Source organism: Stegostoma tigrinum, chromosome 34 (genome assembly GCF_030684315.1).
Source record: "Stegostoma tigrinum isolate sSteTig4 chromosome 34, sSteTig4.hap1, whole genome shotgun sequence".
NCBI classification, from domain to species: Eukaryota; Metazoa; Chordata; class Chondrichthyes; order Orectolobiformes; family Stegostomatidae; genus Stegostoma; species Stegostoma tigrinum.
In genome coordinates this window covers 23,198,393-23,220,657 of record NC_081387.1, presented here as the reverse complement: position 1 = coordinate 23,220,657, position 22,265 = coordinate 23,198,393, and the positions used below count along the sequence as shown (strand labels likewise).

At 43.8% G+C, this 22,265-nt stretch overlaps 1 protein-coding gene across 4 annotated transcripts in view; it reads right to left on the bottom strand.

Annotated features, from left to right (window-relative positions):
* The window catches only part of LOC125446332 (butyrophilin subfamily 1 member A1-like), a 56,554-nt gene that overhangs the window by 12,955 nt on the left and 21,334 nt on the right, over positions 1 to 22,265 (bottom strand). For 2 of the 4 annotated variants that reach the window (XM_059639499.1, XM_059639498.1), the window contains exons 2-6: positions 19,083 to 19,207; positions 15,676 to 15,763; positions 12,212 to 12,559; positions 4,062 to 4,340; positions 3,393 to 3,512 (exon numbers count right to left, since the gene is read on the bottom strand). In XM_059639499.1, coding sequence (XP_059495482.1) covers positions 3,393 to 3,512; positions 4,062 to 4,340; positions 12,212 to 12,559; positions 15,676 to 15,763 — 835 coding nt within the window. In that variant the 5' untranslated portion in view covers positions 19,083 to 19,207. The remainder of the gene's footprint in view (positions 1 to 3,392; positions 3,513 to 4,061; positions 4,341 to 12,211; positions 12,560 to 15,675; positions 15,764 to 19,082; positions 19,208 to 22,265) is intronic. The other 2 variants (XM_059639500.1, XM_059639497.1) reach the window with 2 other exon arrangements.

Here is a 22,265-nt window from a genome sequence, read left to right as displayed (position 1 = left end):
GCAGCCTTGATATCAAGGACTGTCACTCACCTCACAATTGTGGGCTTGGGACGGGTAACGTCTGCTGAAATTAGCACTGATCACAGCACTTTACCGCATCTTTAACTGCTGCTTCAATGCTAGACTGCCAACAGAGCTTCCTGAAACCATTTTATTCATTTTAAATACACCCGGATACGTCTTTTGTAAATATTTCAGGAACAAATTTCTTCCGACCCAAGAATAAAAGCCTTCAATCCCCAAAGGACAATACCATGCTCACAACGAAGCTCACTTTTCCCCAACTTGTAAGGTTTAATTTCTTTTAAAAAATCTTTTGTTTTGCCAGCCACACACTATTATCTGCTTCTCCTTTGAGAATTGTGGGTCTCTGTTAGCCCAGTACTTACTTTGTTGAGCTAAAACAGATGAAGTAGTTTGAAAATTCATGGCCATTCCCATCTCTTCCGACACTGTGGGGCCTGTGCCTATCTCTGGTCAGGGAACATGATGAGGGCATCAGCATTGGCTATTGAGGTCTCAGGACAATGTTCAAAGGCCAAAGCTATTGGTCAAATCACCTTATATTCCCAACAGTGGCTTGTGGTCTGTCACCACATGATGAAATGTCTCCAGTATAGATATTGGTGGAACATTTTGTTGCCACAAATAACTGCTCTGTCGTCTCTCTTATTCACAAATAGCTCTTCTCTGCGTCCGACAGTATTTTTGCTGCATTTCCCACAGGTCTATCTGCCCCATTATCCATTGTGTGGGATAAAACTGCCCCAACACCATATGAGGATGTCAGTAATATCTTGCTGGTTGAAGCAAACCAGGAAACACAATAATTGAAGCACCTTCTGGACCTGTTTAAAAGCCTCAGTTTGTGGTCCGACCCAGGCCCTGTTGTTTCTTTCGTTATTTTTGTCGTGGCGCTAACATTGTGGAAAGGCTTGGGAGGAATCACCCACAGGACTTAACCATTCCTAGAAAGGTTTTGAGTTCAGAGATATTCCGAGGGGCCAGTGTCTCCCTGATTGTTCTCACCTTGTCCTCCATGGGGGTGCAAACCCTGTGCATCCACCTGATAACCCAAGCAAACCACCTCATTAACCTGGAAGGTGCTTCTCTATTAAGGTCCACTCCTGCTTCCTGGGAACTCCTTCATATTTCTCCCAAAATCAACAAATGCTCTTTTACAAGAGGTTAGTTGATACATTATCCAAGACACAACAATAACTGGCAAGTCTTGCAGTAAGCTCTCCGTGGTTCTTTGGAAGACAGTACAAGTGAGTAAATTGATACAACTCCTTGTGGGTGTTAATAGTCACATATTCCCGTGAGGCTCTGACAGCTCCAGCTGCTGCTCGGCATGAGTCATGTCCAACTCTGAGAATGTCTGACCACCCCCACCCCCCGCCCCAGCTGCGTTCCCATATCGATCTTCCTGTTGGAAACGAGATGCTTATCCAGCCACATCATAGCCACCAGCTTGTGATCCCCACAGATGGGAATGAACTTATCCAGTTACACTCCTGGCACAATGGGTGCTGCCCATTCAGAAAATCACACAGGGTGAATGATGCCAAGGTCTTTTCATTCTCTCCAACTCCATCTCCAACTTCTCCAATAACACACAGAGCACAGGCCTAACTCTGAAAAACCTAGGGATAGCTTCTGGATTGTGTGACCCCCTTCACCCTCTCTGATGCTAAAAGTCTCTGGTTAATTTAATTTGATCTCTTGGAGCTAATCACACCACATTAAACATGGGCCCTGACCAGACACTGGGCTGAGGGCATTGCTGACAGTACCTCACTGGAGCCACTGTTGAGCCTATTCATGTAAATGCCCACCAGCCACTGCTCACCCCCAACCTACACATGTCGTCAGCCTGGTCCCAGTGCTCTTCAACATCAGAAGGTGAGCTCCTTCTTGAAAACACTGCTATGGAGGTTGGCCTCCCCCACACTGGAAACACTCTGCACCCTCAGGGCCTGTCCAAGGCTGTTGGTTTAACCTTCTGTACACTCTGGCTATTCCGGTTCCTGGATCCATTCCCTGCTTTCACCAGCACCTTCACTCCGGACACCACCACTGTTGCTTGCAGTTTCCCATCCGAACTGGTGGGCTGTGCTTCTCAAAGCACTTTGTATCTCCTGCTCGCCCTTCTCCACACTCTCCATGCCTAAACTAATCTCCAGCAACCTTCTAAAATCCATTTACAATTTTTACTAAGCTTCTTTTGGATGATTGCATGGCAATCTCCTATTTAAAGTTGGTCCAAAATCACAATGCTCCATAATCTCCTTGATTCTTACCATGAGGGGCTCTCCCATGAATTAAAGTGGTAATGTTCTAAATTCACATTGGGGGCTTAGGGTGACAGTGTCCTTTGAGTAAGGCCTACAATCTTTGAAAATATTTCGATATCAGGGACTTTCAGGGATGTTAAGTTTCGAATCGGACTGGAATCTGTGCCCAATATGCAGTTAACAAAATCACTTTCTTTCACCTACTGCGCCATTTCATTCACATGGTAAAACAGTCTTAACCTTTCTACATATCGTACCCTATCTATCTTCTGTAGCTGTACTGAACGGCATTAATTTTCCAAAAAGTATCATGTTCTTTGGAGGCTGTACCTATCTGACTTTTCTGACAATTTTGAGTTGCTGTCCCAATTTATTACAACCAATAACATTTATTTACAGAGTACATCGCACAATCCTACATGCCTTGCTCCCCAATTCACTGCTCAGCAAGTTCACACACACACATCCTGCAGATTTCTCACTCCATCCCTGACTGACTCCATCCTCAGAGCGAATTTGTTTGAAGGGGTCAACCACTGATTGAATCACAATTTGAGTTTAGATAGTGGAGGGAATGAAGTTACTGACTGTTCCACTAATATCCTTCAGGAAAGGAAATTGGTCAGACAGGCCCATAATAAAGTGTTTGACTTTGAACTGCCTTCTGAGATGGCCTGGGAAGCCACTCAGTTATATCACACTGTGACAGAAATAAAACACTGTGAATGTACCCATATTACACAGAGTGCAGCGGACCATGAAAACATCTCAACACCACCTTCTCAACTGCAACTAGAGATGGGCAATAAATGCTGGTCTAACCATTTAGTCTCATGTCCCAAAATGAAACTTTAATAAAGGGCTTATTCTGTCTCAGAGATAGTTAACATAACTTTTCTTCCTTTGCAGAGAAGCAGCATGCTAAGCAAGGGATTATCCTGAAAGCTAAAAAAAATTAAAATTTCACATTCATATTACATTCTTTCCATTTCAGAATAATTTTCAGATAATTCAGAAACTGTTACAATTATAATTCATTTCAACCTTAATGTACGTCCACAAATGTCAAGCTTTAAATGTCTATTTTGCTCCTACCTTTAATCTTTTCATCTTCTTTTCTGTGGACTATTACATCAATAGTAATAGCCGCAATCACAAGGCCAAGAAACACCAAGAAACATACAAGCCAAGCATTGACTCTGGGGAAGAACTCATCTAAGATTAAAAAGAACAGAATCAGTATTTGATCTGCAAGACACAAACCTATGAAACAAATATTTGGGATTTTCTTCAAAGTATCATAATTTCATCAACCTTCAGGAATAATCTCAGCTACTGATTCCTTCCCAAGACATACAAGTAAATAATACCATTGCTATTAAGAATTTTTGTTGAAAGAACTTGAGATTCATTTGGATTTCAGGTGCTGTTATGAATAAACATTTGTCTCTCTTAATAACAGTCAGCCAAAAGCACAGTACTTAGTGTCCTTGGTCCTAATCTCTATCCAGTGACCACAGCTGGAATATGAAATGTGGACATTGGGTAAGTACACATCAGGCCCAGCTGAAGCTGTGCTGTGGATAGTCTACTCACTTCTCAATGTTTCAGCTTCAAATATGAAAAGCTGCCTCTTGGTATTGTCCAGAGACAAATCAGTGCTCGTGGATTCACACCCAGTCTGAGTTAGTGTCTTCAGGGGTGGGGAGGGGGGGGGGGGGGGAGAAATATCGCCCATCAAATGATTACCAAACACACACCTACCTGATATCTGGAGATGGGCCTCTCGTCTTTTGCTCAATAACTGGTTTTCTATGAAACATGAAAACTTGTTCACAGAATCACTTTGGACATTAATACGACTCTGGACAGTGATGAGGCCTGTGGGGTCCTGAATGAATTCTGTTTCAGACTGTACTGTCGCATCTCCTTTCCCATCTACCCACTGTATCAGTGGCTCAGGATACCATCCGTCTGATCGACACACAACACAAAGTCCTTTGTTGTTCTCCTCCACATCAACCCAAGGCCGCTGTCCAAACTCTGCAATTAGCATAAAGTCACTTATTCAAACTTATATTCATTTTAAATTATTAAATGTTTAATTTCAACAGTACGTAGTCATTTCAGTCCAGTGTGGCGGGGTGAGGGGCAGAGGGTGGGCAGTAGGTCACCATGTGGAGTGATTGCGGAAGAGGTAGAGGTTAAGTCATCAGTCTCATTGGAAGAGCAGGCAGGATCAGGTTAATGAACACAGCGGGACTGGTGATCTTAATAGTATTAATGTTAATGCAAGCAGTTTAACAGGTAAGGCAGATGAGTTTACAGCCTAGATTTCTACACAGAACAACAATGTCCTAACACTCATGAAACTCAGTTGTATAATGGGCAGTTCTGGTTGTCCTACGTTAGGAAGGATGTGTTTTTGAACAGGATGCAAAAAATGTTTTCCAGCATTTTGCTTGGATTGGTGTGTATTAGCAATAAACAGACGTTGGACAAACTTGGAATATTTTCAGTAGAGCATCAGAACTGACGGGAGACCTGATAGAAGTAGATAAACTATGAGAGGCATGGATAAAGTGGGTAGTTGGAGTCATTTTCCCAGGTTGGAAATGTCAAATGCTAGGGGACATAGCTTCAGGGTGAAGGGGGAAAGTTTAAAGGAGATGTGTGAGGCATATTTGTTACAAAGAGGGTGGGAGGTTACTGTGCTGCCAGGGGAGGTGATAGAAGCAGATGCTTAGACAAAATAGCAACTTTTTGGAGGGGTTCAGACAGACACATGGACAAGCAGGGAGTAGAGGGAAATGGACCACGTGCAGGCAGATACGATTAGTTTAGAGTGGCATTATGGTCAGCACAGACATAGTGGGCCGAAGGGTCTGTTCCTGCACTGTACTGTTCTGTGCATTAATATAGAACTATCCTTGCCTTGCCTGTGTGAATAATTTAACTGTTGGTGATAATGTTAAAATGGCCAATGTCAACACCACCAGGCCTGTCCCCTGTTTCTCAGCCAGAAGGATAACAATGAATCTGAATCAGATCCTTTATCCTATTCTCAATCTTTCTCGACTCCTTCATCTCAACTTCACTGAATCCCTTCATCAACATCTGCCGCTGTGATGTTATTGTTTTCAGTTCCATTTCTGATAATATCAAACACATCCAGAAACACAGCCCAAAGGGTGTGTAGTGGAATCGCCTCCGATAGGCAGAGGATGTGCCATTCAGCTACAATCCATGATCACACAGCCAAACGCCAAAAACATCATCCCCCAGTATTGCTAAGCTCTTTCCGGAAACTCTCCTCACCACTGACCATCTTTCGACAGCTTCCTCTTGTATTTTTCCACAACCCGTCTCTAATTCCTCCTAGGATACACAGATAGCACTGTTCTGCTGGATGGATTATTATGTATCAAGAGATTCCCTGCTCCCAGAGCTGGGGTTTACTGAGAGATTCTCTAATCCCGGAGCTGGGATTTACTGAGAGAGTCCCTGTTCCTGGAGCTGAGGTTTACTGAGAGATTCCCTAATCCTGGAGCTGGGTTTATTGAGAGATTCCCGGCTCCCGGCGCTGGGGTTTACTGAGAGATTCCCTAATCCCAGAGCTGGGTTTACTGAGAAATACCCTCATCCCAGAGCTGGGGTTTACTGAAGGATTCCCTGATCCTGCAGCTGGGATTTACTGAGGGATTCCCTGCTCCCGGAGATGGGCTTTACTGAGGGATTCCCTGCTCCTGGAGCTGGGCTTTACTGAGAGATGACTGATGCACACAGAGATTCCCTGCTGTCAGCCTCTAGGAGCCCTTGTATCTATATTCCTTTTCTCTTGCGACTTGTGCAAAACAGACGCAGTGTTTTAGGCAGGTCTTGGAGAAGTGGCCAATATACAGGCTGCAGTCCTTTGGTTGATGGCCTTCTGACCTGCAGAACGTCCATGTGATGCAGTAGTTAGCTGCACCATGACTGGATTTATCACAGACACAACAATGTTTCAGCTGCCCAGTATAGGTATGGCAACCCCAGCGAGCCCAGCTTCCCCAAACAGCAATACAGCAGGGACAGCGAAGGGTTGCTTCCTTATCAAGCAGTTTGGTCAGCACGGTGGCACAATAGTCAACACTGCTAGCTTACAATGCCAGAGACCTAAGTTCAATTCCATCCTCAGGTGACTGTGTATGGAGTTTACACATTCTCCCTATGTCTGCAAGGGTTTCCTCCAGGTGTTCTGTGCAGGATAGGTGCTTTAGCCATGGGAAATGCAGGGTTACAGGGATGGAGTGGACTCAAGGGACTGAATGGACTCCTTCCGCAATAAATTTCAACAATGAATCTTCAATATCACCTTGTCGCATTATTTACTGGTTCAAATCCTGAAGCAGTGCTTGTTCTCCTTCTTGTTCTCCATGATATCAATGTACTTGGTGAGGATCGTAAGTCTGAAGCCCACTTTCTGATGTACTGTCCTTGATATTTTGACTGTTTTATTAATTAAGAACTAACTCAGTGTACAAATATGCACTGAACCTATCTACATGACATTCCGAGGAAGATAATTCCACAGACTAATGACACTCTGTGGTGCCCCCCAGTTCTAATCCCACTCATAAAGAGAAAACAGAGTTTCAGGACCAACCCTGTTGTCCCCACAAGATCTTTTAATTTAATAGGATCACCTACCGCTCGTTCAAACTCTGACAGGTCCAACTTGTCCACCCTTTCCTCAGAAGATAATCTCTTCTCTGAGCTGCATCTAACTCAATTAGGAAAGGTTTGGTGATCATTATCAGAGTGAGAAAGTTCCAACTGATGTAAATTTGTGACAGTAACTGACCACAAGCCCCTGCATGGTCTACCTAAGTAGGACCAGACTGAGTTGCCAATAGCTTCTGGTCAAATTCAGCAGTGGGCCGAAGTGTATACATTACGCAGATGTGGTCTCACAACTGAAATAACTCAGTCACCAGTCACCCTTCATTTACACATGCATAGTATTTGGCACTTCCTCAGTGTCGGCTCCCAGAGTGAGCAGAACCTCTGACACTCCAGTTTCGATCTGTCAATGAGGGATCCTGATTGGGCCAGATTAACAGCTCCACTCAGGGAACTCATTCTGTGAGGTTCAGAGATAGTAGGAACTGCAGATGCTGCAGAATCTGAGATAACAAGGTGTAGGGCTGGATGAACACAGCAGGCCAAGCAGCATCAGAGGAGCAGGAAGGCTGACGTTTCGGGCCTGGAGGGGTCTAGGCCCAAAGTGTCAGCCTTTCTATGAGGGTCACCTGGCTGACCTTGTTACAATCACTCTATCCCTCCCCCTCTAAGTCCAGGGATGTAGACCTGTTCTCTTTCTTGTAGCTTCTCCTGGGGCATTTTTCCTCCAGGTCTGCTTCCCCGGACTCTGCCTCGGACGCAGGTAGTGCGTGACAGAAAACAGCCCACCTCTGGTGCCCGGAACATCTCAGAAGAAATTCATTCTGTTCTTCAGGCAATAACGGCATTGAGGCTTCAATACCCAGCATGTCCATCTCAGGCTCTGGGAAAAATCAGATTTAACCTGATGTGGTGTTTTCTTCGCATTAGCAACTTAACCAGAGCTACCCCTGCAGTTGCATAAGGGGCAGTCCTATCATCAAATAGGAACCACAACAGTTTGGTCTCGAATGATACTGTAGGTTGCTTCTTTGAGCTGCCCTTCAAAGTTTGGGCTTCTCTTTCTGACAGACCATGGACAATGGATGGTATGGAGTGAAATGTCATTTGCCTTTCAGAAATACCTGAATTCCAAGCTGGTAAATGATGGCCCTTTGTCTGTGACCAACACTTCTGGGAGTCTATGCACTGCAAAAGATGCTTACAGCTTCTCTACCTCTATCTGTTATCCCACGTTTGACAAATGAACTCTCTGCACGTCAACCACTTTGAATAGGCATCCACAATGACAAGGAGCATGGGGCCCATGAAACGAGCAGCATAATCAATGTGTAACCAAAGTCAGCATTTACCCAGCCATTCCCAAAAACATGGGGAAGCTGCTGGTGGTAACTTCTGTCCTTGTTAGCACTGAGGGCATTGTCCCAGGAATGCGGCTTTGTCTGCATCCAATCCTGGCCACCAATCATAACTTCTTGCCAACCATCTTGTTTTTTGAAACCCCTTGATGACCCTCGTGGAGGTCAGCCAGTATCTGGGGGTGACCTTTACTCGGGACAATCACTCTGGCTCCTCATAAAAATGCACCGCCTTCTATGGTGATTTGGTCTTGCCAGGTACAGAAAGGTTTCGATTCTGGTTGTGATGGCCCTTTCGTTTCCCCCATCACTACTGGCTGGTTCTAGTTTCGCCCAGACAGAATCCTTTTGCATCCATAATGTCACGTTGTCAGTGTTGGCCAGAAAGGTGCCCAGGAAGTTCAAAACCAGTATGGACTCTTCCAGTAACAGCACCACTGGTGGTGTATTTGCCAGTAGGAGACAGCTCACAGTATCCAGATTTGCCACTTGGCCTCTTGGACAGTGTTGCAATTTGAAATAGTATGCACTGAGAAAAGGGCCCACTGCTGAATTTGACCAGAAGCTATTGGCGACTCAGTCTGGTCCTACTTAGGTGGACTGCGCAGGGGTTTGTGGTCCGTTCCTGTCACAAATTTACATCAGTTGGAACTTTCTCACTCTGATAATGATCACCAAACCTCCTCTTCTCTATCTGGACATAATTGCATTCGGCATCTGCCAAGGTCCAGGAAGCAGGCACTATCCATCAGGCCACTGGTGGGCCCACACGACCCCAGTGCTGTGTATGAAGGCATTCCATGTCAATACAAGATCTCGCTTGGGATTGTAGTGAGCCAAAATCTTCACTGCTTCTTCACTTCCCTAAAGGCTACAGCTTGTCTGTGCAACCATTCCCTCAGGTGATCCTTCTACAAGAGCTGACGTAAGGGTGACAAGATGGAGGCCAGGTTATGTCTGAACTTCCCGTAATAATTCACCAACCCAAGGAAAGACCAAAGCTCCGACATACACTGGGAGTTGGGGCACCTTTGATCGCCCTTGCTTTATCTTCCAACCGGATATAACCCAGTCTTGTTGACCCTGTCTCCCAAGTAGATCACTTGGGCGCATCTGCAACACAGATTTTTCCCCTCTCTGATGTACGCCTGCCCTGGAGAAACATCTGAGAACCATGTCCAAGTTCTCCAAGTGTTCTTTACTGCTCTTCCTGGTTATTAACACATCATCCAGATAAATAGCAACGTGGAGTAGACTTTGTAAAATGTTCTCTGTTTTCCACTGAAATATGACACAGGCTGATGGTACCTCAAACGGCAGCGTCGTATATTGGTACCAACCTTATGTAGCTGACTTCTGCGAATCCTCATCTAACCTGAATTGCAGGTACATATGGCTCAAGTCCAGCTATGTGAAGTACCACCACCCCAGCAGCTCTACATGTAAGTCCCCGACATGACGGGCTGGGTATTTATCCAGCTGCGAGGAGTGATTTACCATTTATGGCAGCACGGTGTCTCAGTGGTTAGCACTGCAGCCTCACAACGCCAGGGACCCGGGTTCGATTCCAGCCTCGGGTAACTGTCTGTGTGGACTTTGCACATTCTCCCCGTGTCTATGTGGGTTTCCTCCCACAGTCCAAAGATGTGCAGGCTAGGTGGATCGGCCATGCTAAATTGCCCGTCGTGTTCAGGGGTGTGTGGGTTAGAGGGGGATGGGTCTGGGTAGGATGCTGCAAGGGGCAGTATGGATTTATTGGGCCGAAGGGCCTGTTTCCACACTGTAGGAAATCTAATTTGTTTGAAATCCTCACAAAAGCGAACTGACCCATTGGTGCCTCACAGTCAATGCAACCTCTGTTGCCCATTCCACTAACTGTACTGGTTTAGTGATACCTTCACTTTCCAGCCTACAGATTTCTGCCTCTACATGTAAGGCATATGGCACTGGGAGAGCCTTGCAGAATCAAGGAATTACTTCCTGGTCAACATGCAAGGGTGGCCTTGGCTCCTCTGACAGTCCCCAGACCTCCCTGAAAAATTTCCAGTATTTAATTCAGATTTCACTTCACAGCCATTTGCTAATCAAAACATGTTGCACTTTTCAAGGTCAATCTTTCTCAACCAATTTCTCCCCATCGAGCCAGTACCTTTTACTGCAATCAGTAGTAACTAACTGAACCGGATGCTTATCGAAAGAGACCAGAACCGAAGGGGCAAGCTTAATCCGTGAAGGTTCCCCAGTATAGGTTCTCAGTCAAGCTGAGGCCTTACACCAAGTGAAGGGTTAAAGTCTGGAGTGAATTTTATCGAAGTTTGGTTCTGTAATCATTGATACAGCCACACTGATATAATCGAACTGCTATGGACCTCCATGAGAACTGGGTGACCATTTCACCAGACGTTTATTTTGATTGGTTCGGAATTGGATGTTGCAAAGCAATTTAACTGTTCCAAACTAGATGCAGGTGGACTTTTCAGGGTCTGCACTCTCCATAAACTCTCTCACTCAATTTAGGCCTCGTGGGTCTCTTTTGGTGTCTTGTGTCTGTATACCAGGCAGCAGCTACAATGGCTTGCCAGCCTGGATCCTGAACGGGATTTTAACTGCTTGGCCAAGGCCCACTTTTGTTTTGGATTTTGCTGTGGTCTGACCGACAGTCCCTCTGTCAGCTCCCTGAACTGAGTGAGGCTGTGCAATTGTCTTCACTCAAGTGCTGTTCCCCAAAGTCAGACAGCCTGGTGAGAGGGTCCACTTCCATCAGAACATCCTGTAACTCAAAAGCTCCACTTGTCACACTTTCAAATGATCAAGCCAGTTGTAGTTCCTGTTTGAAGTCTAGTTGGGCTTCAGCTAGTCAGCACCTTTGCATGGTTACATCATTAATCCCACATATCAAACAGCCTCTCGGGACATCATTAACAGCTAAACCAAAATCATATGTCTCTGCCAGTCTCACCTTAATCTCATCAAAAATCCCATCACGGTTTCTCCTAGTCTCAAACTGTCAAATAACACCAATAGTGTCTCAGAGTTACAGGAGACATGGGGTCATAATATTCCTTAAATAAATCTATCAACTCTTGAGAAATTTTAGTGTCTGAAGCCTCAGGGAAAGATAGGCTCCTAATAACTGAAAAAGCTGCAGGTCTACAAACTGTCAGAAGAATTACTCACTGCTTTTCACCTGTCACAGTATCATTTACCAAGAAATAAAAACTGCTGATTTTGCACATGCTGGGTTCAGTCTTCAACAGCAGGATCAAACAGGTTCAGCTTCCCAAATAGCACATGATGCCAAAAATGTTTAGCCCAACTCAAAGATGACTACTGCGAGCAAATCTATTCAGGGACATGTTTTACTCTTGTTCCTACTGATATAACTCCAGAGAGGCTGGTACCCTGTCACCAAGTCTCTCTCTATTGCACAGTATGTGCCACTGATCTAGTTACCTCAGAGGTGGCTCCCAGAATGAACAGAACCTCTGGCACTCCTGTTTTTATCTGTCAGTTAGAGCTCCCTGATTGGACCAGATTAACAGTCCCAATCTGGGCACTCACAAACTGCCTGACTTCATTACAATCACAACAACAACGTTGTACAATTACAGAAATCACCTCTACTTTTATAGTTCATTTTCCTTCACAAGGAATAACATTGCATTTGGCTTCCTAATCATATATTTTATATGCATTCCATCATTTTCAGCTTGAGCTGTAGCTAGTGGTTTGAATTATTTACTGACATCTCGAATATTCCAGAAAATGATTTGTTGTTTTCATTTTCCAATGGAATGCAGTTGATTATTTCCCATTCATGGTTTAAAAATGTTATATTCTGAATATTACATTATACTCAGTGATCATTTGCACTTTACAATGAGAAAGACCAACCTGCAACTTTCAGAGCTATCACTGCTTGATCATGGTGTGTTTTGGACTTAATGAAACATGTGTAAATCCCTTCGTCTGACACTTCTATCTTCTTCAGTTTCAGAGAGGCATTTCCACGAGGAAGCTCATCTTTAAACAGTTCCGTCCTCCCTTGATAACCTTTATCTTGTACATCAGGTCGGTCCTGCCCACCGGTATATAAATGAACTTGTGAAGCTGAATTTGATATAAACCATCGAACCTCCAGAGTATCCAGAGATATATCTGGGACTACTTGGCAATCCAGTACAACATCTTCACCCACAGAGACTGTGATGGGATAGTCTGGTACAAACACATGGAATATCTCTGGCAAAATACAAAATAGCAAAGTCAGAATTCTCGCCAGATGAACAGATTTAATCTCCAGGAAGATATTTTAAAGGACACGCAAAAAAATGCTTTTTTATCTTACTAATTCCACCAAAAAAAACTACTTGTTTGAAAAATACAAAAAAGAGACAAAGATTTTAAAAAGAAACTTTAACTGTGCCCTTGTTTACACACGGAATAGTTCATTAAACAGTTTCCAGAAACAGATTGGGTGACAAAAGGGAAATTCTGTCCAGGAACCTGAGATGGATGGAGTGAAAAAATGGTGGGATGTTAATTAAATTCTCCATCAAAGGTTATCGAGGGTTTTTGGGAAAAAAAGTTAAGGATTATTCGTCTTCTAAATTTCAATGGCAAATTTATGAATCACAAGAAGAAATGAATCATAGTGTACAGTGATGGGCCACATTCTCCACAAGCCCAACTCAAGACCCCCTTAATATATTCTACTCTGGCTCCACCATGGTAAGTGATCACCAGGAGGGCAGAAGCAGGAAATGCAGCTCCCTGAACAATGAAGCAGTGTTCTTACTTCACGACGGCAAATTACAGTGGATGCTGGAAATCTGAATTCTGCAGTTCATCCTTTTATTGCTGAGCAACCAAGCTCTCCATATACACTTCAGGTTTGTTCATGGTTTTAAACAAAAGCAGCATGTGCTTATTGTTGCGAAGCTGGGCAGAGCACTTGTGGATTGGGAGGCAGCAAGTTAGAATTTCGTGTTTGTAAAATGCTACGGGGCGGGGGGGAGCATTGTGTGGTCCCTGTAAAAAATGATGTGCATTTTCTTTGAAAAATGGATGTCTGTGAGTGGCAGCTTGAAAGTTTGCAAGTATACAGAGAGCGCCTGAATTGAATTATCTGTACTGAAAGGCCATACAGGCAGCAGACCAAACAGCAGTTTTGTTACTAAAGCAACACATTTTTGAATTTAGCCAATCAATAACGAGGCACTTATGTACCAGAAACAATTAAATTTAAATCTGACGGCTTTGACAACATAGGACGAATCCAATTGTAAAAAACTGATATGTTTTCAAGGGTACAAAACAAGGACTGCCATCTGCCAGAGTTAACAGTCCTCAGCTCTCAAGAGAGACTTGTTGGCTCTCACAGTTTTCTCTATGTCTTAGAGAAAGCACTAACTAAAAATAAAGGTACCAAAGGCACAACTAGTTAATACTCACCACTAAAGAATCATCGGAAAAGGCACACAACATTCCAGAAAACACGTAACCTCGCTGTAATTTCAAGGGGCTAAATTCCATTTTTATTTTCTATGAGCGGGATTTGTTTTATGAGAACATCAGGTCAATAGAATCTTGTTCGTCAGGAATAGTTACTAGTTAGAAGGCGTTTATTCCGTTTGTTAATAGTTTAGTTCATCTGTTCACTGGTAAGAGTTAGATAAATAAATTGTTACTTGTTGATTGTAAAGTGAGTGTTAGGGATTTATTTAATTTAACCACTAGAAGCTGCTGAAAGACAGGTGACACCACTTTTCACACTGCTTTGACAGATGATGAGGCGGGGTACTCCTGTTGTGTATTTCGTTTTTAGTTCTCGGGGGAGGAGGGATCAACCTCCACCTCATAACATTACATCCTGCAAGAATGTCCCACGGACTTTCACACGAATGTTCGAGATGTAACTTGGACACTGACCCATATGTGACAGATTAGGGCAGGTGGCCAAGAGAATGGTCTTGGGTAACACACAGATTAGGACCTGGGTGCCTGAAGGTACAGCCACCAATATGGCGCGATTCATTTTGGGGATATCAAACACAGCAGAACCAGATTAGTGCAGATCTCCCAGAAAGTTGTGGGCACGACTCCCCCCATTAACTGGCACAGTAACCCGAAGTGTCCAAACAGCAAAAATTGGTCCCTTTAACTTTATAACTATGCATGACTACACAATTTTAAAAATTGCTCTACACCTGAAAACAAATTAGGAGGAACATTAGTTGTGAAGTTGGAGGGGATTACAGACACAGGGAGGATTTAAAGCATTTGAAACAAGGATGACAATTTGAAATTAAGGTATTGTTGAGTCCGGAACGAATGTACAAAATCAATGGAACGCTGGCTTTTTATGACATTTGAATTCCACTTTTATAATTTAGCACACAATATGAGCTGAAACTTCAATGAGTTCTGAGAGAGTGTTATATCGTTGGAAGTGACATCTTTTTCTTCAGACATTGAATCCACAGTGTAGTGTGTCTGTTCCAGTGGGAGTGAGAGATCCCATGAAACTATTTAAAAATGTTTAAAAAGATCTCCCAATGCTGCAGCAACACTCCTCACTCAATAAATGCTATGAACAGATTATTTGCTTATTTAAATCATGGTGAGTTTTGTATGAAATTGTCTGTACAATTAACTTTTGTTGTTAAATTTGCTTTTTCTGGAGGAGAAAACTTACCAGAATGTAGATGTGACAGTGAGCCACATGAAACAAGATTCGGGCAGAAACCCAAAAGCCTGGTCAAGGAAGCAAGTTTTGAGAAACATCTGAATGGAATAAAGAGGGAAGGAAATTTTCAAGCTGGATGATGCTGATACAGCCTTTGTTGTGTTCATGGGATTAAAAAAAGAGGACAGAAATAGGGAATTCGGAGCACAAGAAAAGGCAGGTGTAATTTTTCTTCAGCTTTTTCACCCCCTGAGCTGCAGAAACAATGAGAAGAAAGAAAACCCACAACTGATAGAAATCTGAAACGAGAAAATACTAGAAAGACACAGCAGAGGCTCGGTATCTAATCAGAGAAAGGATACAATCATGTTTAGTGTAGGCACACCGTCATCCATGGCCTTCCCTGGGAACTTACTCTCCATCAAGTTGTGCAATTAGATGCTGCTGAATGCAATTGGAGCAGATTGTATGACACCATTAAATGAGATTTTTGAGAAAGAACAGACTGAAGAATACACAGGGTGAGGGATCTGTCAGTTTCCCCATGAAAAGTACCCTAATTTAACGCTTTACTAATTGTGAATAACTTCATGTTAAATTAGCTAATCTGGTAAAGAGATGCTGCTCCTGAAGTGTCAGTAATAATTTGCAGTTCAATTCTTTTGCTTACCTGACAGCACAGTGTGAAAACCAAGGAGCAGCACAATACTCAAATGTCTTCCTTGCATCATGGGCAAGAAGTGATTGAAGGATCTCATCTGAAACAAAAAATTCTCAAGATATTTCTTAAAAGAGCAATGTCAACTACAGGATTGAGACACTGACATAATGAGCCAGATTGTCTGATGATGATATTATACATATCGCTGCCAACAAGGTATGCAGACCATAGGCCAAGTGCTGCGATTAGAAGATTTGGGTGATATGCACAGGCTTGATGGGCTGAAGTGCCTTTTTCTGTGCTAAAGGCCTCCATCATTCTATGTCAGCAACGATCAGCATATTCTTACTTTTCCATGTTTTTCCTAATGGGTTTTCTTTCTCTGCTGCATTAACAAATGCTCAGCTCGGGGATTCAGGAGATAACTGACAGTGGGGAGCAGCAGAGATGGACGACCCCTTTTCCAACATCAGATCCTGTTGTCAGGTCAGATTGTAAAGGTCCTGTATTTCATCAGGAACACTGGGTGGGTCCATCGCTGCTGTGATAGACCAGGCCAGACGCCCTCAAAATATTTTGAGAAGGTAGTCTACACCCTAACTTTTTCTTATTTTAAAGTTGGATGCAAACTGGGTTGTAGGATAGTGTTTGAGAGAGAATAATGGTGAGTGAGTAGGGTGCAAGAGGGTAATTGGAGAGTCATACAGCACAGAAATAGACTCTTTGGTCCAACCAGTCTACGCTGACCATAGTCCCAACCTAAACTTGTCTGCGCCATGCCCACATCCCTCCAAATTTTTCCTCTTCATGTACTTCCAAATGTCTTTTAAACGTTGTAACTGGGCCCACATCCACCACTTCCTCTGGCAGTTTGCATGATTCTATAAACCTCAATAAGGTACCCCTCAACCTCCCATGCTCCAGTGAAAAAAATCCCAGTCTTTCTAGTCTAACTTAAAATCTCAAACCCTCCATTCCCAGCAACATCCTGGTAAATCTTTTCTGAACCCTCCTCAGTTAATAACATCCTTCCCATTACCAGAACTGCACACATTACTCCAGAAGAGGTGTCATCAATGTCCTGTACAACCTCAACTACACGTCCCAACTCCTCTTCCAATTACGTACCTTACAGCCTTCTGGGCTCAACACAACAGTTCACCAACTTCAGGCAACAAACCCATTCTCCATTTTGATTCCTTGTTTTGCTAAGTTCATGATTGGGAAGTTGGAGTGTCGGGGGTGTAGATAGGTCAAGGGGTATTCTGTTGCTTTGAACAATGAGGTATTGGGTTAAACTGTTAACTAAACAGTTACACTGGAAGTTGAACAATACGACAATTGTCAGATATGTATCTGAATATGTGGTGTGTATCTCAACCAAGTTTCTGACACTGAGATCATTGGAGGGTTCCAGGCAGCACAAATCAGCTCATCAGACACTGACACTTCCTGGACAAATACACAGCATGTGTCAAACTTCCAACAGACACAGCATTGTATATTTATTCATTCCCATTCCCAGTAGTGGAAATATATGGCCCATTCTTTCCATTCCGTTACAGATTCAATGAGTTAAATTTTCAGCCTGGGTTCAGGAAGAGTAATTCAGGATATTTGTGTTAATGGGAACTGCAGATGCTGGAGAATCCAAGATAATAAAGTGTGAAGCTCGATGAACACAGCAGGCCAAGCAACATCTCAGGAGCACAAAAGCTGACGTTTCGGGCCTAGACCCTTCACCACAGCTCTCTCATGAAGGGTCTAGGTCCGAAACGTCAGCTTTTGTGATCCTGAGATGCTGCTTAGCCTGCTGTGTTCATCCAGCTTCACACTTTATTATCTTAATTCAGGATATTTCCTGTTTTTGGTTTCCTGATTTGGGAAGTGCTGCCCATTCACCTGGAATTTTGGTCTCTAAAAGATGGGTACACTCTGGAATGAGGGCTGCTGACAGCAGAGGTGGATTGATATTGACGTTTGCAAGTCAGAAGCTTCACCTCCATTTGCTGGGACAGGAGTCCGGTTCTGTTCCTGTTTAGAAAGCTCTCGAAACCTTAACCATCACTCAACCATCATGTTCCCCTCCATAACTCTTTATATCAATCCCCGTGCTCCACTTGTAACTACAATCCCTTCCCTAGAACCATTCTGAAAAATCTTCCTTCCACCGCTCAGATGCCCCCACACCTTTTATAAAGGTGGTGCCAGAAACGAAGACAGTTTTCACGTCGCTGTGACCAACCGACTGAGTTTTCTGCAGGTTTAGCATACATTCCCTGCTTTTGTACTCAATTCCTCTGTTTATGAAGCCAACATCTCATGTGCTTTACTCACCTCTCTCTCCCGACATCCTGCCACCTTCAAAGAACTAAGGTTAGAACATAGAACAGTACAGCACAGAACAGGCCCTTCAGCCCACGATGTTGTGCCGATCATTGATCCTCACGTATGCACCCTCAAATTTCTGTGACCACATGCATGTCCAGCAGTCTCTTAAATGTCCCCAATGACCTTGCTGCTGGCAACGCATTCCATGCTCTCACAACTCTCTGTGTAAAGAACCCGCCTCTGACATCCCCTCTATACTTTCCTCCAACCAGCTTAAAACTATGGCCCCTCGTGTTAGCCGTTTCTACCCTGGGAAATAGTCTCTGGCTATCAACTCTATCTATGCCTCTCATTATCTTGTATACCTCAATTAGGTCCCCTCTCCTCCTCCTTTTCTCCAATGAAGATAGTCCGAGCTCAGTCAACCTCTCTTCATAAGATAAGCCCTCCAGTCCAGGCAGCATCCTGGTAAACCTCCTCTGAGCCCTCTCCAAAGCATCCACATCTTTCCTATGATAGGGCGACCAGAACTGGACGTCGTATTCCAAGTGCGGTTAAAAGCAATTAAGAGTGGGCAGCTGGGGAGTTTGGATGAAAGGGAGATGAAGGGAGGATAAGATGGCACTGAACTCATATTGTGGTCAAAACACAACTGGATCATTCATGTCCTTTAGGGAAGGAAATCTGCTGTCCCTACCCAGACCTGCCGACATGTGACTCCAGACCAACAGCAATGTGGATGACTCAACACTACTGTCTCAAATGTTCTAACAAGTAAATCAGAGTTCAAGGACAATTAGGGATTAGTAATAAATACTGACCTTGCCAATGACTCCCACATCACATTAAAGAATAAATGTGAAAATCTTCACTTGCTTTAGCAATCTGCTATTTTAAATGGGGTGTAATCCATTTAAATTAATAATTCCAGTGAAATAAAAGGCATATGCACTTTCAACCAAGTGTTAAAATGTCTCATCATATAATCTCAGAGCTGATATTCCTGACCTGTCTCTGTTTATGTTGTTCAGAAAGTCTGTCTTTTTCTAACTATTCTCATTAAAATCATGCAGTCTGAAACTTACCTCTAGCTTCAGAAAGTCAGACTATTCCGCAATGAGATATTTTTCACAAACACTGCAGAAGAACTCTGATCAGGAAGTATATCGAGAAACATAGCGAGCAGTGAAATCATCATTATCGAGTCCAGCTGCAGGAAGAGATTCAAGACACTGGGTTACATTTAGGGATAGAGGGGTTGGGGAGTTTGGATTGAGGGAGGATTAGCTGGCAGTGAGCTCAATGGAGAGACAGCAAGATGAATAAGTAGGTATGCAGTGTATAATGTTACTTAATTAGTTGGAGTAACGTGTGCAGTGCTGGAAAGACATGATTGCACCAGAGAGGGTGAAAGTGCATCCACCAGGATGTTTCCTGGGCTAGAGTGGTTCAGCAATGAAGATAGTCTGGAGAGTTTGGGGTTGATTTCCCAAAGCAGAGAAAATTGAGCAGGGAATCTGACTGTAGTGTAAAAAGTTTTAAGGGGCATAGACTTGTTAGATAAGGCAAAGCTTCTTCTCCCGCTTCATCCAGGGGTCACTTTAACTGAAAGAGGAGGTAAAGAGGGAAAAAATATAGTTGCCAGAAAAGCCCAGCATGTCTGGCAGCATCCGTGAAGGAAAATTCAGAGTTAACGTTTTGGGTGCGGTGACTTTTCCTCAGAACTGATGGTGGCTGGGAAAATGTCAATTGAGATGCAGGAAATACGGAGGTGGGTGGGGTAGGGAGTAAACGAGAGGATAGAGCCCAAAGAGAGAGACAGACAGTTGGACAGACAAAGGAGTTGCCATTGATCAGGCTGGGAGGGTGAGTAGTTGTTAATGGGGGCTGTTAGTGACTAACAACAGGGAGTGTGTAGTGGCAGGCTGTGTGGTAACAAGGCCTGGTGTGTGGGCTAGGGGGCTGGGACATGGGAGACTTTAGGCCCTAAAATTACTGAACTCAATATTGAGTCCAGAGTGCTGTAGGGTCCCCAAGCGGAAAATGAGGTGTTGTTCCTCCAGCTTGCGTTGGGCTTCGCTGGAACACTGTAGCAAGACAGAGATGTTGGTCAGGCAGCAAGTGCATCAAAGTGGCAGGCAACAGGTAGTTCAGGGTCTTTTTTTGCCATCAGAACGTAGATGTTCTGCAAAGCCGTCACTATGTCTACACTACGTTTCCCCAATGTAGAGGAGACCACATTGTGAGCAGCAAAATGTGGTTACAAACTGACGTTTTCACAGCCACCATCACTGGACCTGAAACATTAACTCTGCCTTTTTTTATTCTTTATTCTTGCCAGGCCTGCTAAGCTTTTCTGGCAACTTCATTGTTGTTCCTGTTTTTCAGCATCCGCAGTTCTTTCGGATTTTCTTAGAAGGTAAAACTCTATAAAACTTTGGTTAGACCGCACTTGGAATACTGCGTCCAGTTCTGGGCGCCCTATTATAGGAAAGATGTGGATGCTTTGGAGAGGGTTCAGAGGAGGTTTACCAGGATGCTGCCTGGACTGGAGGGCTTATCTTATGAAGAGAGGTTGACTGAGCTCGGTCTCTTTTCATTGGAGAAAAGGAGGAGGAGAGGGGACCTAATTGAGGTATACAAGATAATGAGAGGCATAGATAGAGTCGATAGCCAGAGACTATTTCCCAGGGCAGAAATGGCTAGCACGAGGGGTCATAGTTTTAAGCTGGTTGGTGGAAAGTATAGAGGGGATGTCAGAGGCAGGTTCTTTACGCAGAGAGTTGTGAGAGCATGGAATGCGTTGCCAGCAGCAGTTGTGGAAGCAAGGTCATTGGGGTCATTTAAGAGACTGCTGGACATGCATATGGTCACAGAAATTTGAGGGTGCATCCATGAGGATCAATGGTCGGCACAACATTGTGGGCTGAAGGGCCTGTTCTGTGCTGTACTGTTCTATGTTCTATGTTCTATGTAAAGAAAGTTTGTTTCACCCAGAATGTATGAATATCTGGAACTCACTGCCTAAAAGAGCACGAACCTCAGACATTTCAGAATAATTCTGATCAGCACTCGACGATCCATCGCAGACAAGGCTACAGGCCAAGGCCTGGAAAACAGAATCAGAATCTGCATGGACGCAATGGGCCGAAGGGCCTGTTTCTGTGCTGTAAAACTATCTGATTCTATTTCAGAAGGAGATTCTTCAATTATCAATGATGAGAAATTAAAAAATAAAGTCTGAATTAACTCAATCTATTCATCTGTTAGGGAGACAGAAGGCAAGTTAATGTTTCAGGGTGATGACCTTTCATCAGAAAGATGAGAAGTTGTTTAATGCAGAGGATGAGGGAGGAAAACAGTGAAGGTCCATCAGTGAGAAAATTACTGGGAAGGATGGGTTAGAATGAGAATTTAAATGAGATGAGATGCTCAACAGGAGGAGAGGACCCAAAGAGCAGAGGGTCAGGGAAAGGTGTGAAAAAGGCCAAACGGCCAGCAGAACAGCCTCGATGGGTCTCATGATGGAAGTGCAGCCAGATGGGGAGGATTTATTTCCGGAGAAATTGTCATCACTACTTGGCCAGGTTTCCATCAAGGACAGGCATTGATTCAAACATCCACAAAAACACATGGATAACAACAGTCATGTTCACAAGTGATTTTCTTACATCCTTGGGAAAGAAATACGCAGACAACTGACAGATTGAATTTAACTGAGCAGATTGTGAAGTGATGTGTTTTAACAAAAGGAGCAAGGAATTACACTGTCCATTTACAGACACAATTCCGTCGAGTGAGCAGGAACTGAGGGAGGGGGTTTGTGTGGATCAATCTCTGATGGTGACAGGCCATGCTGAGAGAGCAGTCAGCAAAGCACAGGAGATCCTGGGCTCAACAAGGGAGAGACTGAGAGTGAAAGCAGCGAACAGAATGTAAATCAATTCAGTAAAAGATCAGTCAAAGCGACATCTGAAGAACCAGCTGAAAGGAGCAGAGAATTGCAGAGAGGTTCTCGGAACAAGCTGAAGGGAGGCGGAGGGAAGTGGAGAGGAATTGATGGATTGAGGAATGGAGAGCGCTCCGGATCTGAGGGCCCACGCAGCTGCTCTCGATGGTGGAGGCAGAAAACCCGAAATGGGAAAGAATGGAATCGGAGAATGGACTCAACACAAGGGAAACTCTTCAATTAAAGTTTATGTCAGGACATGAAGCGTCACAATTGTCTCCAGGATTGAATTATTTGCCTTTAAACAGAAACCCCAATG